This window comes from Thunnus albacares, chromosome 11 (assembly GCF_914725855.1).
Source record: "Thunnus albacares chromosome 11, fThuAlb1.1, whole genome shotgun sequence".
Taxonomy (NCBI): Eukaryota; Metazoa; Chordata; class Actinopteri; order Scombriformes; family Scombridae; genus Thunnus; species Thunnus albacares.
Genome location: NC_058116.1, coordinates 949018 through 965512, shown reverse-complemented (window position 1 = coordinate 965512; position 16495 = coordinate 949018). Strand labels below are relative to the sequence as shown.

The 16495-nt window shown below is 38.9% G+C and overlaps 1 protein-coding gene across 3 annotated transcripts in view; it reads right to left on the bottom strand.

Moving 5' to 3' along the window:
- LOC122991968 (abl interactor 2-like) overlaps nucleotides 1–16495 on the bottom strand; it is a 55923-nt gene that overhangs the window by 16662 nt on the left and 22766 nt on the right. For 2 of the 3 annotated variants that reach the window (XM_044365462.1, XM_044365463.1), the window contains exons 3-6: nucleotides 7905–8081; nucleotides 6210–6227; nucleotides 5806–5909; nucleotides 24–176 (exon numbers count right to left, since the gene is read on the bottom strand). In XM_044365462.1, coding sequence (XP_044221397.1) covers nucleotides 24–176; nucleotides 5806–5909; nucleotides 6210–6227; nucleotides 7905–8081 — 452 coding nt within the window. The remainder of the gene's footprint in view (nucleotides 1–23; nucleotides 177–5805; nucleotides 5910–6209; nucleotides 6228–7904; nucleotides 8082–16495) is intronic. The other variant, XM_044365465.1, reaches the window with a different exon arrangement.

Sequence of the window (16495 nt, the reverse complement as noted above, 5' to 3'; positions counted from 1 at the left end):
TGTTTACACACTGACCCGGCTACCTGTATGTTCGGGGTCGATGGTTGAGGGTGGCTGTGCGGGCCGGACTTGGAAGCTGCCCGACGGCCATATTGTTTCTGGTGGGGCTGGACACATAATCATTGGGTACCACTGGGGGGCGCACAGGCTCCAGTGTCCTGTAGGGGGAGTTCTTCCTGTACATGCAAGACGTGAGAGGTAAGGGTGAAGACAGGGTTATTGTGAAGACAAGTTTTATTCTTTCTTCTTCCTTTTTTTTTTAGATTATTTTTTTCAGCATTTTTTCCTTCATTGGACAGTGTGCAGTGAAGAGGCAGGCAGGAAACGAGGGGAAAGAGAAATGGGTACGACATGCAAAAAAGGTCCTTGGCTGGCATTGAACCAGGGACGTTCTGACCATTCAGCTACTGGGGCAAGAGACAAGTTTATTTCTGATGACAAAGTCTGACGCCACCGTCCTGTCAGGGAAGCACCTCCTGTACAGGACCTCCAACCTGAAGCCGGATATGACAGCCTGGAACAAAGCACTGTCATTTGATATATAAACATGAGAAAGGAACTTTGTTGTCCAACTTTGTTTATTATTATTTTGTGCTGCAACATCTGACATTCAGACTTCCAAATCATAAAAGTGAAAATGGTTCTCCAACATTCGAAAGTTCCTGAAAACCTTCTTGGTTATTTCACATGAAAGATTTATGCATTTGTGTTTTTGTCTGTTCTTTTCTCACTGGTTTGAAGTGACACCTAAGAATGTTTTTTTTACCTTAATGTTTGATTGTTGCTAGTCATAGAGTAAAGTAATAGAGAAATGCTCAAGATTTGAAACCAACTTTTAAGAAAAAGGATTTTTAAAAAGCTGTAAAAAAAAGCTTTAAAGCTGTAAATCTTTAAAAAGTGTATTCTTGTATTAACTGTCTGTTATGTGAAGCCATAAAAATAGTTAAAATAATCAAATGTGACATTAAATTTCAACATAAATATACAGCACATAAATATACAGCATCATATTTGATATGTATAATCATACATTATTTCTGCATTTGGGATGGCCTGGGGTTTGCCTCCTTGCTGTATAAGAAAGAGGGAAATCTGTTAAGGTCATGTTTAAAGGTTTTAGAGGTTTTCAGAGAATTACACTTCCTTCAGCATAACAACACTCTAGAGAATAAGGACATTCAAATATCATCAAAGAACAAGAACACACCACAACCAGACTGAAGACAAACAGGAGTTGGTCTGATATATTCAGGGTGAGAATTTCACCCAAAATCAAAAACAAATTGCATCAGTTATTGCAGTAAGAAGAAACATTGGATGGGTTTAACTCCTAAATATGGTTACTTGAAAGTAAATACACACACAAAGCACACCTTTCTTGAGTAAAATCTAATTTCAGCTACATAATTCAGAATGTAAATATTATGTATGAGCACAATATGGAGTGTTGTTGTTGTTAATGTTGATGTTGTTTTGTGTGTGTGTGTGTGTGTGTAATGACAGAAGGACTTGGCCTGTTGATTGCAGCATGATGCTAACCCACTGCTGTGTGTTTGTGCCTTGTCTCTCCATGCACATCTGTGTTTGTGAGTGTGGTGACAGAGGGACAGGAGGAATGGCTTGTTGATAACAGCCCACAGTTCCAACCAACTGCTAAGCTGCTTCTGTTCACTCTCTCTTATAAACTCAAACACATTCTCATCTTATTCATTTGTGTCATTTTTATTTCTGTGTTTCACTGACGTTGATCTCCAGGTTGTTTGATACTTTGACACTTTCAGCAAGGGAACAACTCTGCCACCTATTCCACATTGACTGTACACAAACAGATGGCTGGTCAGCAGGTTACACACAATCTGAACAGAAAGTGCTGCCAACAGGGGGCTACGGTCACCAGCCAATAGAATCAGAGCTTCCTGGCTCTGGCAAGTTTGGCTACCTGGCTACACACACACACACACACACGCACACACACACACACACACAATAATATAATAATACATGGTACAGTAAGGGTTGTAGTAAGTATTGTAATTAATTAATGCTCCAGAACAAGAATTCTTAAATGTATAGTTCATTATTTTGGGAAATATGACTTGCCTTTTTGCTGAGAGTTCGATGAGATGATCGATACCACTCTCAAATCTGTACAATAAATATGAAGCAACGACTAGCAGCTAATCAGCTTAGCTTAGCATAAAGAGTGCTGAAAGGGGGGAAACAGCTAGCCTGGCTTTGTCCAAAGGTAAGAAAATCTACCTACCAGCACCTCATCTCACACAATAGCTGATGTGGTGCATATTTTTCTATTTTTCAAAAGATGATGGAACTGTTTGTGGAAACAGCATCTAAGGTTTGAGCCTCTCCGTGAGGGTTTTCCTTAGCATCAGCTGACTGAGCTCTGAGAGCCAGGACATGCACTGTCAACCTCCATGGTGTGCTAAATGACTGGAGAACGTCATACAGCCAACAAATGTTAATATGAGGCCATTTTCAGGCACAACAAGAAAACCTCACAGCATAGAATTCTTCAGTAACTAAAGGATAGGTTCAGGTTTTTTAAAATCTATGTTATATCAAAAATACCAGATTGTATCCCTTCGCAGGAGTTCGCAAAGGAACTTCCTTCTGGAGAAGCAAAAAGAGGGTATTTCTGTCTGTTACAGTGTATTCATGTATCTGTGGAATACAGGGTCAGTATGTAGAGTAGGAATTGTTACAGTGATCAAGACCTATTTCCAGATACATAATGGCATCGCAGTATTGTATTAAAGGTCCAGTGTGTAAGATTTAGTGGCATCTAGTGATGAGGTTGCAGATTGCGACCAACTGAATACCCCCAACCTCTCTCCTTCCAAGTGCGTAAGAGAACCTACGATGGCCGCAAAACTTGTGAAAAACGCAAAAGGCCCTCTCTAGAGGCGGTGTTTGGTTTGTCCATTCTGGGCTACTGTAGAAACGTGTACTTCTCCGCAGAAGAAGACCTGCTGATGTAGATATAAAGGGCTCATTCTCAGGTAACAAGTTATTTTCAGGTGATTATATAGTAATTAAAACATACTTATGAATATTATATTAAATTTCTGCCAAGTCCGTTCTGCTAGATGCCACTAAGGCCCTGTTTATACCTGGCATTAACATGCATCTCCACATGCGTCTTGAGTGACCATTTGTGATCAGATCTCATTTCCCCACTCTATATGCAAAGAAACACGTACATCATTTCCGTTAGCAAAGACCAAATACATTGTTGTTGAGGGGTCTGCTCCGTCCAAAGCTGTGTTCAACTTGTTTGATAACAGGGTTAACAAATATACAATTATGTGCCCCTTCATGAAAATCAAATGCCTGTCCTATTTATTTGCTCTAGTGCTGCGCTGGAAAATATAAACTTAGCACAAAAAGCAAGGAAATTTGTTTTTGGTAGATTATTTCTTTGTTGTAACAATGCTTCTTGGCAATAAATCTTATACCGTTGGAAAGCCTGTTTATTTTCCTTTTAAATGGTGCCACATTTGTATGGAACATGCATCCCCCCCACACCATCACATTGCCTCCACCAAAAGATGTTACTCTATCGGTGCAGTAATCACCATAGCGCTCTCTGCGTCTTCTCCACACTTTGACCCTATGACCCAACTGCCGTAAGCACAAACTGGACTCATCGCTGAACATAACTTTCCTCCACATGTTCCGGTGCACCTGTTGCCAACACCAGCGCAAATGGGCCTGACAGTGAAGGGCAGTCATGGCAGGCCTCCTGGCAGCCCTATGAGACTGGAGATTGGCTGCGTGCAATCTGTTCAGGATTGTCTGGACAGAGAGCCATCGGCCATATTGTCCTGCAAACGTTGACTGCAAATCTGTAGAAGACAGCCTACGGTACCTAAGTGCTGACAGGATGAGGAAATGGTCTTCTTGGGGTGTCGTCTTCTTGGACGCCCACTTCGCGGCCTGTCTCTGACATCCCCCGTTATATGGAACTTGGCCTTCACTTTGGAGATGGTACTAGGGTTCACTCCAAATAATGCTGCAACTTGGTTTTGTGGAACACCAGCTTGAAGTTGCCCTATCGCACAGGCCCTATCCAGATCAGTCAAACGTGGCGTGCCAATTCTTGGAGCAGACATCTACTGACCACTGGCACTTGATTGGCAGCACTTGAGGGTACCAAAAGCTCAAAATAGCGATAGCAACAGCAAAATAAGCTGTTTGGCATTGGCAGAGCAGATTTGGCAAATTTTTCATGGGCGCAACCCACATACTCAGCTCTGCTGCTCATCCCACAAATGCATGTTCCTTACAAATGTAGCACCATTTTAAAGGGAATTAAACAGGCTTTCCAACAGTATATGATTTATTGCAAAGAAGTATTGTTACAACAAATAAATAATCTACCAAACACAAATTTCCTTACTTTTTGTGCTAAGTTTATATATGACAAATACAGAGTTATATGGAGTGATCTCCCCGCAGCTGCGTCTCTCCATTGAGAGATGCTGTGTGCATTTACACACGAGGCACAGCAACGTAACTTCATTGATTATTTAAATCTCTGCGACGCCAACAGGATCGGTTAGGATCTAATGTTAATTAATGTCCTGCGTTCTTCTACACATCCAATAGGTCAGCTGTTACAAACACACAGTCCAGGTTCATACTATTTGGAGTAAAGCAGCCGTACAAAAGCTGAAGTGTAAAAAGAAAAAGTTGTGGTTTTACAGGGGGTTATGTGCAGGACTATTTCTTGAGTGGGAGCAGTCCTTGACTCTAGTCGTCCTTGTAAGTTTGCCAGGCAGCCAGCTGAGACTCCAGGCAGTCACTGGTCCCAGCCAAGAAATAGTTCAGCACATAACCCCCCGTAAAAGCACAATGTGTTGTTTTTACATTTTGGTTTTTGTACAGATTAAACAAACAAGATATAACATGTCAATTAGTGATCTTAAGTGGTGCTGGTAGATGGATTTCGTTACCTTTGGATAGCTTCATATTTAATGTACAAACATGAGAGTAGTATCATCTAACTCTTGTCAAGAAAGCAAATAAGCGCATTTCCCAAAATGTCAAACTATTCCTTAAATCTAACTAAACCATGGCCTTTGACCCCACAACGTTTGGATGCTGCAGTACCACAGAGAGAGTAAAGAAGAGAAGAGGAACAGAGATAGAGGTTAGAGGACAGGATCAGAAGAATGAGATGCAGTAAGAAAGAGATGGACACAAAGAAAGTGACATGGTTCAAATGAGATGAGGGGAAAGAATGTAGAGAGTGAAAATCCGAGAGAGAGGGAGGGAGTGAAATGGAGATGATAAGGAGAGAGAGAAGGAGAGATACAGCTGGGTGACCTAGATGTTTGAGAGAACACAACAAGCTTTCACAACGCATGACGTTATTCCTCTGAGCGTTTCAGTGTGTATGTGTGTGTGTGTGTGTGTGTGATGTCATCCCCTCTGCCGGGTCAAATCTGTAATAAGCTCGCCGCAGGATGCTCCGTCCTTCCACAAGAGACAAACACACAAAACTGCAGCACGTTCACACACATCTGTGCATCCGCAAAGGTGAATTTGTCTGGCCAATTCTCCCTTTACATTCATGACAAAAAATGAATATAACATACCACATTATTCAGATGTCGCTCACACATTCAGGACAAAAATAATAACATCAAGAGACATAAACCATGTAAACAGAAGAAACAAAGACAGGGCAAAGGATTGGTTACAGTGAATGTTTGAGACATTGAGTGTGTGTGAGTGTTATTGCATGTACTGTATGTGTGTGTGTGTGTTGGGCTGGGTACATACCCTAAAATGCCCTTGCCTGCCCTCGGAGGGCTGGGTGGTTTCTGGGTGGGGGGATTGGACCTGGAAAGACCCCCTCCTAGTTTCATGTTCTGCTGGCCGTTCACCTATGGAAACACATGATCTACTTCTTTATCAGATTTAAGTTATTTCTCATATATCAATGTTGGCATTAGCATGAACAATACAGTGTCAGTTACGCCCTGTTCACACATACAAACTGAAAGTAACCTGCTCTTCTTGTCTCTGTTGAGCGTACGTACTCAGCTCTTATTGGACAGTTACTTCCTCCCCTTGCCAGTACACTACACCAGTATACACCTTTAGAATAGTATTTATCCTTCCTCAGTTACAGATATCAGATTTACTGTCCATGTGTTGTGTGTAGGTGTGTTGTGCATCCTTACCTTAAACCTCAACAACCACTAAACTCGTCAATGAAAGCAATGGCAACAGGAGAAAGAAGAGAAAAGTTGTCTAGAGGTTAGTGTCAGTGCTACAGCATCATGCATCATCAGCCATTAGAAACACAGAGCAGAAATAAGACCCCACATACAGAGAGACAGAGGCAGAAAAAATCAAGACATGGCCATTCTAGCAGTGAAGATATAAAAAAATATCAAGTTACACTCAATAAATCAGAATTTTGAAAACACAGTGACTAGATAATTATAACTAAATAAATACATATGAGCATTTACACTACTGTAGTCTGCACACCACATGTTTAGTGAGACACACACTCAGCAATGCACACACACATGCAAGTTAAGACTCCATCACTCCTAAATAATCTTATTCTTTGTGCTGCAATCTCTTTTGATGGCTGTATTCCTGTCTTTTGCTTTCTGTTTGCTATTTGTGGCTCATCTGTCTTATTTTGTCTTATTTATCTATTGGGACCATGTACAGTGTTAAACGTAAATGTTACTGTGTGATGTACTGCACCAGAGTTAGCTTTTAACTAATTTTCATCTGCAGTCCCTTAAGCAGCTCACAATTAAAACATATAACAGAACAATAACAAACAGTACAAAGCAAAAAGCACACAGGACACATAATACAAAATACAAAGCTACACACAATAGCACATCACATACACCCACAATGTCAACTAGAAATGAATAATGTATACTTGTCAAAGATGATCTGTGTCCATGAGAAGACCATGAGATGAAATTTAGATTCAGTGGTCACAGAGCTGAGTAGCTGTTAGCAGACTTTTTAATTTGGTTTTACACATACTGATGGAACTGAAGCTCTTCATATCATCAGGTAGGGCATTCCACTGAGTTGTGGTTTTCACACAGAATGCTGACTGCCCAAATGCAGTGCCATGAAATGTTATGGTACAATCTTGTATAGAGGATATTCTGGAGGATCTAATAGAACTTACTGAGCGCATATACACAAAGTCACATAGTGGAGGAGCAAAACCATTTAAAATTTTATAAACTAGGCACAAATTTGAAAATAATCTAAAATTGTCAAAGCTCAGTAAATTGTATTTCTCCAGTACCTTACAGTGATGGAAATGCATTGGCTTTTTGTCCAGAGTTTTTAGAGTTTGTTTGTATAAGGACTCAAGAGGTTTTATGGCTGTTTCTCCAGCCTGCCCCCAACAAGACATATGGGAAAGAATCATAGCATGCATAAATATCTTGGCTGCATCCAAAGAGAGACAGTTTCTAATATATCTAAAATTTGCTAAGTTGTACTTTATTGATTTAACAGTTTTTTTTAACATGTTTCTTAAAGTTCAATTTGGATCCAGTGTCACACCAAGATATTTAAAATCAGTGACTATGTCAATCCTTCCACTTTTGATGAGACTATCATCATCTTTACTAATGGTTACAAATGGCTGCATTGATATAGTGCTGCTGTCCAAAGCGTTTTACAGGTTTGTTTCTGTACAATACATCAACAATCACCTCTGGCATTAACTACCTGCATCTGAACTCTAATATACTGTCTATATTTAATCCTATTGTATCTTTATATACAACTATTTAGTGACACTATAGGTCTTTTCACTACATTGTAAAGATCTATAAACATCATGACCACATTATCATCATCATTTTTATCTTTATTCACACCTTGACTCCATGTCCAATGTCATCGAGCACGCTGTAGTCAATGGGCTTCCTAATGTAGCGCACTGGCCTCTCCGGATTGGCAGGAGCAACGATTTTATGTGAGCGGGATGTGTTCTTATTGGTGGTCAAGATGCCAATTTCCCGTCTTGCCACCTTCTCCTTGTGAATGTCAACAGTCTGGAAGGAGAGATCAGAACAGGTTAATCATCATTGGTTAATCTATTGCTTCTTATATTGATTCATTAATCGTATTGTCTATAAAAAGCCTTTCTGTAAACCTTTCTCAATCTGAGTCCTTGTCTATTCTTGTGTTCTTGTGAAATTCAATGTCTGCATCTGTGTGGGCTAGATAAGTATCCCAGCATGCATTTTGCATCATCCAACAGTGAGGGCCCTTTGATAATTTATCAGGTATACTTCTACTATCTCAACTGCAGATGGAACGTACTGCATCCTCAGGAGTTTGGACCAGCGTTGAACCATGCTTGAACATCCAAGTATGTGAGTCCAAACTTAGCGTACACGGTATCGAGAAAGCCCGTAAATATGTCTTTCTTATATCGTCTGACCAACAGTCCAAAAACCCAAAATGTATTCAGTGTGAGTAAAGCGAGTTAATCTTATTAATGGTAAATGGTTGCATTTAATTAGTATAATAATTTTACTTTTTTTTTTAATCCAAAGCACTTTACAATATTTCTGCTGCTTACTCACCCATTCTCACACACACACACACACACACACACACACACACACACACACACACACACACACACACACACCAATGGTAGCAAGCTACCACGCAGAATGCTAGCAGAATCATCAGGAGCAATTTGGGGTTCAGTATCTTGCATCTTGTAATCTTGACATTTCAAAAGGTTCTCCCACTATAGATATTTTTTGTGTAATGCATTTCAATACGGATGAACACCTGTTCTTCAACCTGGAGCAGGAGTGTTATTATACAAAACACCCTCCTTGTTTTAGGAGGTCCCAAAGACACAGCATTTGGTCTATAAGTTTGAACTCAATGAGTGCGTTTAAGTATATCATACAGATGCATCGTGCATTTGTTTAAACCATGTCCTCTTCATGTTACATTTCTACTCTTTTGACTGATTAGCACACCATGAAATGCAAACTGGATCTTCTCAGTGTGATTCCTTCTGAGAGGGAATTTCGCACTTGCCTACATAACAGATGCGACTGTGTGTCACTGAACAGAAAGTGGTTATTATGACGTGCAATCACAGGGCTGGCGTGACATAACGGTGACAAGCACATCATTATTTCTGTATGCAGAGTATTCTGATTATACTGATTATTCAGAGGCATGAGGACACAGCTTGTTGAACAGAGAATGGATTCTCTGTACCACTGAAAACTATGATTTTATCCCTTTAATTACACAGCTACTCTGGAAAGGGATGGTTGTGGATTTCAATGTTCAGTGAATGAAATCATTTTCCTTCAGTCGGTGTTGAGCCAAATTAAAACTCAAACTCTGTAATGATGAATCAGAGAGTGCACTGAGTAACTCGTCAGATTACTTTATATGCATATGTGAGTTTGTCTAGGAATATGATAATATTCGACACAGCTGTAGTGTGAGATGTGTGGGTGAGGAGTGTTGTGTAAGCCTGAGCAATGCTTCACACTAAACGGCTGTGTGTGATCACACCTACAACCATGAAGAAGAGTCTTGGTTTTCTTTGTCCTCCCAGACTGTGCAGTTAAATGCACCTACGTTAACTGGTTACTGTCGACTTTTTAGTAACCTGATATCTTAGATGCTGTAAACAAGAATTTATAATGATGGATTAAGAGAAATCCAGCAGGAGAAACCAGATTTCTTAGCCATGCAGGATATTAGCGCCCATCCTGGTTTTGATCTTATTTGGGATATATGTATATATTTTAATTTAATCTTAATCAGGAAGTCTTATTGCGATTAAGCTCTCTTTTCCAAGAGAGAAGTATGGAAGCCCTGAGAGGCAAGTGAGAAAAAAAATTCTGGTAATCCATTTTCTAAGTCTGATCTAAATTGTTTTCTCTCATGTGTTTATGACTTAAAAACAGGTGGAAAAAAAAAAGTTTTGACAGGTTATAAAAAAAAAGTTTTTCCTGGATCATTTTTCTAAGTTACTTTTTTCCATCTGTGAATACAGGTGAAAAAAAAAGTTTTAGCAGGTGAATCTTTTTTTTTTGGTCAGGATGTTTGTTGTTGTAATATGAAATATGAAATATTAATGCCACAAAAGGCTTAAGTGCACCATTACCCCATGTTCTAAATAGGACTAAAAGCATTCATGTTTTCTTCAGGTGAGTTTTAATTTCTCCACTCACTCTAAAGGTTCATATATTGTGTGTTAGCAAGTTATGCAACATTGCTGTCATGTCTTTCTTTTGGCTAGAAATGTATTTTAATCAGCGCTACTTCACATTCTGGAAGCAAGAATTTATAGATTCAATACAATGAAATTCATATTTTTCCATCTCATTGTATTTTGAACAGAAGGTATGTTGATGTAAAATTGTCCAAAATTTTTAGAACTGTTGTGAAAATGATAAAAGCCCTGTTATCTTTATCCCACTGGATACCAATAGAATCAAACCATTTCAGATATCCAAACTGCTTCCATGAAGAGGTTGCATAATCTACTCGGGTTACCCAGATTGGCCCATCAGCCAGTTGTCAGTAGTTGTAAAGGATGTTAGTTAGTCAATAAATAAGTAATGAAAGTAGTTTCACTACAATTTAGTTAATTTTAGTGGTTCAAAAACATCCATAGTAACTGTGATAATTTATTCCTCACCTGCCCATAGAAACCAATCAAAATGGCCCCATGAATTTGTTTATAATTGAAAGCTTCATGTATTATGATACTAACTTGACATCTCTTTCGATGAACAGAAGGCCACGCCCCCTCAACATACTGAAAGTTGGCTGCGCTCAGAGAAGGTGCACTAATACATTTATAACAAATCAAATGATACATCTGAAGCTGAAAAAATGACACTCCTGACATTAACATTCCACATTAAGCTTTTTTCTGACTGAAGTATCATCATATACTAAGTTTTTAAGGACTGTACATTTGAATATTATTTATAATGAAACAGTCTAAAAAAGATCACATTTTCGGTGTCTCAGTCTGAAAGCATCCAATAGCATCTTTATTGGTAGCATAAGACAACCTTCTTCAGTTGTAGCAAGCCTCTGGTGTTGTTGCAGCAAACTCCCATTTTCACATTCAAATTAGTTTTGTGACTAATTGTTAGCACTCTGGCAAACAGTTCTAGCAATGTGTGGTAAAAAGTGTGGCACCTGTGGTTTCTATTGTTTGCTGCCAGTTTGCAACACAATTCTGTTTGTGGCAAATTTTTTCACATTTCTCTGGCACTCACACTTCAACATCTAAAGTTTAGATTCTAAACATATATAATCATGTATAGTCTCATAAAAACAACAGACAAAACAACAGACTAAAGTTGTGAAAACAACGAGGGTGTTTTGAATACACCTTCGTTTTCACGGGTAATTTGTTAGTCTGTCCCTCCCGCTGCAGGAAATAATGGAAGGGTTACTGGAAGGCTACTGATGTAGCACTTTCCTTCTTATGAAAGGAACACAGAGATAATTTGACCAATGAGAATTTGGCCGGATGAGAGCATATTGACCAACTAATCAACCAGTCGACCGGGAGACTACAGCCTTACTGCAATGTGGGAGCAGCAAAAAAGTGATGATGGTATGTGCTGCAAGTGAAAAAAAAATGCAAACAGTTTTCTAATGAAAATATCTTCATATGACAAATTATCTGACAATGAGAATTAGGTTGACCACCAAACATTTTAGATAAAAATGAACTCTTGTACACTGAAAACATCTCTGTGTTAAGTCATGAAGTGTTAAGGCCTAAACGCACTGGAAGCGTCTGACGCGCGCGTTTTGAAGTACACCTTTTGTTTTTAATGGCCAAACACGCACTAAAAAGCGTTATGAGGCGCGTCAAAACGTCTTGATGCCCCAACTCCGACCTTGTTGTGATTTAGAAGCATCAAATGAGGACCCAGTTTTCTCTGCAGCCGAAAAAGAGAGAGATAGCGCAAGCCAGCTGAGCACTGGCGAGTGAGAGACAGAGAGAGAGAGAGAGCATGGTGGTGGTCGAGCAAGGAAAACGAGCGATAGTGAGAACAAAACCTCTGAATGAGAGAAATAAAACGTTATATTCTGATTATTTCACGGCAGTCACGTTTTAAAGCATAAATAAATAACCATCACACAGTCAACAGATGATTTACTGTGGACACAGACGCTCTCAGTTTCAGTTTCATTTTCCTCCTCTGCATTTCTCCTTTTCATTCATTCATTACATCCAACTAACGCAGTGGTTAATACAAAGAACAAAATGAAAAACCTGTGTTGGTTCTGTGGTGTTGGAATTTTAAATCTGATGCCTGCAGTGCACCATTGGACCATCAACTGACACGTCAATCATCGCTTCCAGTGCGTTTAGGCCTTAAGGACTGTGAATCACCAACCACCTACAGTTTTTTCAATATCATAGACACACTTGCTTAGGATGAAGTGAAAAGGCCTGAAAGATGGATCGAGTAATGGACTATGGTTTATGCTCAAATTACTGGTATTGGTATTATAAAACATACTTGCTTGATTTTTTACTTGCCATAGGTGCCATTAATTCTGAGGCAGTAAATAGATACTGTATTTGGGATATGTTAGTCTTCTCTAAAGTCAACTATGAGGATGCATGGTAACCACAGACCTTGTGGCAGAAACCACTGGGTGGTGCATGCGTAAAAGCTGAACTGAGTGGAAACATAATTCTATCAAAGAAATGTCTTTGTAACAAAATGCACTTAGATACTGATGATAGGGATATTATAAATCTTCAGCTTACTGCCTGGCTGGCATTACCAATATGGAACCCACTTGTCATTAAATGGATTGTGGTTTAATTATGTAATATCTTGTCTACAAGAGATTGCATACAGTGAAGTCAATCAGGTTGTGTAAATGTCTGATGAAGTTCTCCAAAAATATAGGTACAACTCTGACACAATACTGAAAAGCTGGATCACATCATCTGATCAGGTTCAGGTACTTTGCCACCAATGGAACCTTCAGGTGTACACTGTATTTTTCCTATAGATTTTATCAAGAGAAGAATTATTCATTTAAATGAAATGATTCCACTCCAATCAGCAATAATCTTATATTGTATACCATGGCAAACAAAGGGAAGGGTCTAAAAGTAAAAAATGAAAGGGAAGGGGAAAATCCATTGAAGTGAGAAGCATAATTATAATGTGTTGAGAGAGTGAGCTGAAATTGGGTCTTTTTAATGCACTGCATGTTGACTAACAACACATTCTTATTTTCTCTGTGAGCACTTTCATCTGCCAATAAAATCAAATTTAGCTCTATAATCCAATATGCTTGGATAGCATACTTGATAACACCTTACCTACACACAGCTGATCAGGTTTGATTTTCTCCCCAACAATGTGTAGGTCTCATTCTACCCTCTTTGAAACAAGACAGCATCGTTCAGAGTCACAGTTGCTCTTACAAAAAAAAATTGAGCTGACTGCCCTCAAGGGTCATTTAGATTGGTCTAAATCATTGGTTCACAAAGTGGGGTCTGAGGACCACCAGGGGTCCTTGAGGGGGTTCCAGGGATTCCCCATAAAAATGGGGAGTTGTTCAATTTTACTAATGTTCTTTTCACTAGAAGTTAGCACAATGGATAAGAATGACTATTCTAATCAGAGGTTTCACTCTCTCCACGGTTATCTCCCCACCAACTGTATAGATAGTTATGGAATTCTCTACTAAATCATATCTGACAACTATCTTCTCAGATAGGGATCCCTGGTACGAACCTCTTACGAAATGGGGGTCCACGGCTTGTTACATATCAATTTGGGGGGTCCTTGACATGAAAAAATTTGAGAACCAATTGTCTAAGTACCAATGGTTCACCTGTCCACTGAAGGAGTGATTAAGAATAAGCATCACACTATAATTGCAATAGTCAATAGACAGCATCCAATCCTATATAATAAATATGAATAATAACCATATTAATTTAAATTCCCAAAATGTATCCAAAGTGCTTATTCTGTTGTGTAAAGCTATCATCAAATGTACAAAATCATCCTATTCCCTTAGCAAGTGTCCAAATGTCACACTCTTAAGGGTTTTTTAATCTTTATTGGTAAAACATCCCACTCATAAGGGGATGTTCATCCAATCTACTTCAAGTTGATTGCTGGGGAAACGAGGAAGTGCAATGTCAATGTGCAAAGTTGTTGATAATAATAATAATGATGTTGATTTGCTTCTTCTGCCCATGGAGTCAATGAGCAGAAATACAGACAGCACAACTCTGCCATTGCAACCACATTGTGGTTGGAGGTGGGAATACATCCATAGTGTTAAGGACTTGAAAACATTTAAGAGATTCAAACTCTTGTCAACTTTTATTTACATGGCAGTACTTAAAAATATTAGCGTCTATACCTGTCTCATGTTACATAATTATGTTACATAATAATATATGTACCTTGTGTTTAGAGTGCATGGAGAAATTAAAATTCACCTGGGTGAAAACATGAATGCTTTTAGTCCTATTTAAAACATCGGGTAGTGGTGCACTTCAGCCTCTTGTGGCCAAAATGAGTATTACAACAACAAACACAACAAAATTTTATTTCACTTACTTTTTTTCACCTGTTTTCATGGGTGAACAAAAGTAACTTAGAAAAATTGTCCTGGCAAAACTTTTTTTTCACCTGGTAAAACTGTTTTTTCCACCTGTTCTTAAGTCATAAACATGAAAGAAAACAATTTAGATCAGACTTAGAAAATGGATGATCAGTTTTTTTCTCACTTGCCTCTCAGGGCTTCTGTGGAGACCTGATAGCAAGAAATTCATAAGACAAGAATAAAATCAACAAACAGAAACACAACTACACAATCAACAAAGAATGAAATGATAATAATGATAACCATTACAAGAAACATAAAAAACATCAGATAATAAGACTTAAAATTCTCCAAAGGGAATGAAAGACTCAAGTTTGAGGGCAGTTTGCAGTTCAGTAAATTTAAAAGGTGCATAGTACCTGAAACCAGTGCTGCCATCTTTCATCAGACAGACATAACCATTTACGTGCTTGTCCCTGCAATGTTACGGCTTTCATTCACAACACAGCCATACCGGCATTTTCCTTGAAATGTTACTAGGTCTTGAGGTGGGACATTGGCGGTACAGATTTCCCTGAATATCGATCCCTGTTCCTATTCACACATGACCCCATCCAGGAAATGTTCCTGAACATTTCAGGGATAGACTGCATGTGTGAAAGGGGCTTATGATTCAGCAAGAGTAATATGGGTGTCTTTTCTGCGTTTAAAACTAGTCGGTGATTAAGGAGTAATAATTGGAATGCATCAAAGGCACTGAGGTTTATTTGTTTTCCCAAGATCTGCCTCTGTCCTTTTATAAATTCTTTTGTTAGTCGGAGTTTGAATAATTTCATAAGTTAATTGGTGGCCTCATATCTAATCCACTTAAATCAACATCTTTTATACTCTGTCTCTTCATTTTTAACTCTATGGGCCCTATCTTACGCCCGGCGCAAAGTGACGCCAAGCGCAACGTAACTGTCTTTGTTATTTTTCCGTCCAGCGCCCACATTGTTTAAATAGCAAATGCACTTGCACCCATCAGAGCGCCCATGGGTGTGTTGGTCTTGAAATGAGGTGTGGTCGGGTGCATTGTTGGTGCATTGATATCTTGAGGCAGCAAAGTGCTATTGCGCTACTGACCAACAAAAACCTGGTCTAAAGACAATGGTGCAGTGTTTCACTGTTATTTTAGGGGCGCATTATCAAGACAGTAATATGCGCCTACACAGGGGCTGCACAACGCGTGTAACTCTGCTTGTTACATACACAGGACGCGCAGCAGCGCACAGACATGCAAAAGATGACAAATAAAAGGATTACAATGTGAAAGAATATTATTGTGTACATCAACTTATTTTAAAAAATACATGTCATCATGGTTAGGCATAATGTTTATCATAATTAACTAGTCGCATCAATGGCGGATAAAATTGTCTCATTATTTGACCGAATCGTGGCAATAACCGTAGGTATTAAACAGACGGACAACAACAGATCAGACACAGATTGACTTTCCTGCTGCATCAACACATGAGGACATGAGGGACACATGAGGAAATAAATGAGGTGAAATCAATGATTAAACTAAAGAAATAAATCTGAACAGCTTCTAGCTGCCGCCAGCAGCAGGATCAGCATCTTGGAGAGCTGATCAAGTCCTGATAACTGTGTTAATGATTCTTTACATGATTAAAATTAATGATTTAATTTATGAACAATATTTAACAAATATTCTTTAACATTTTTGAGAGTACAGTGATCAGGTTTCCATACTTTCAACAATTAAAACACTGCTGATTTAACCTGTCACTCCATTACTAACAAAACGATTTTAAAGAAGCCAGAGCTGTAATTAAAAAATAAACCTTTT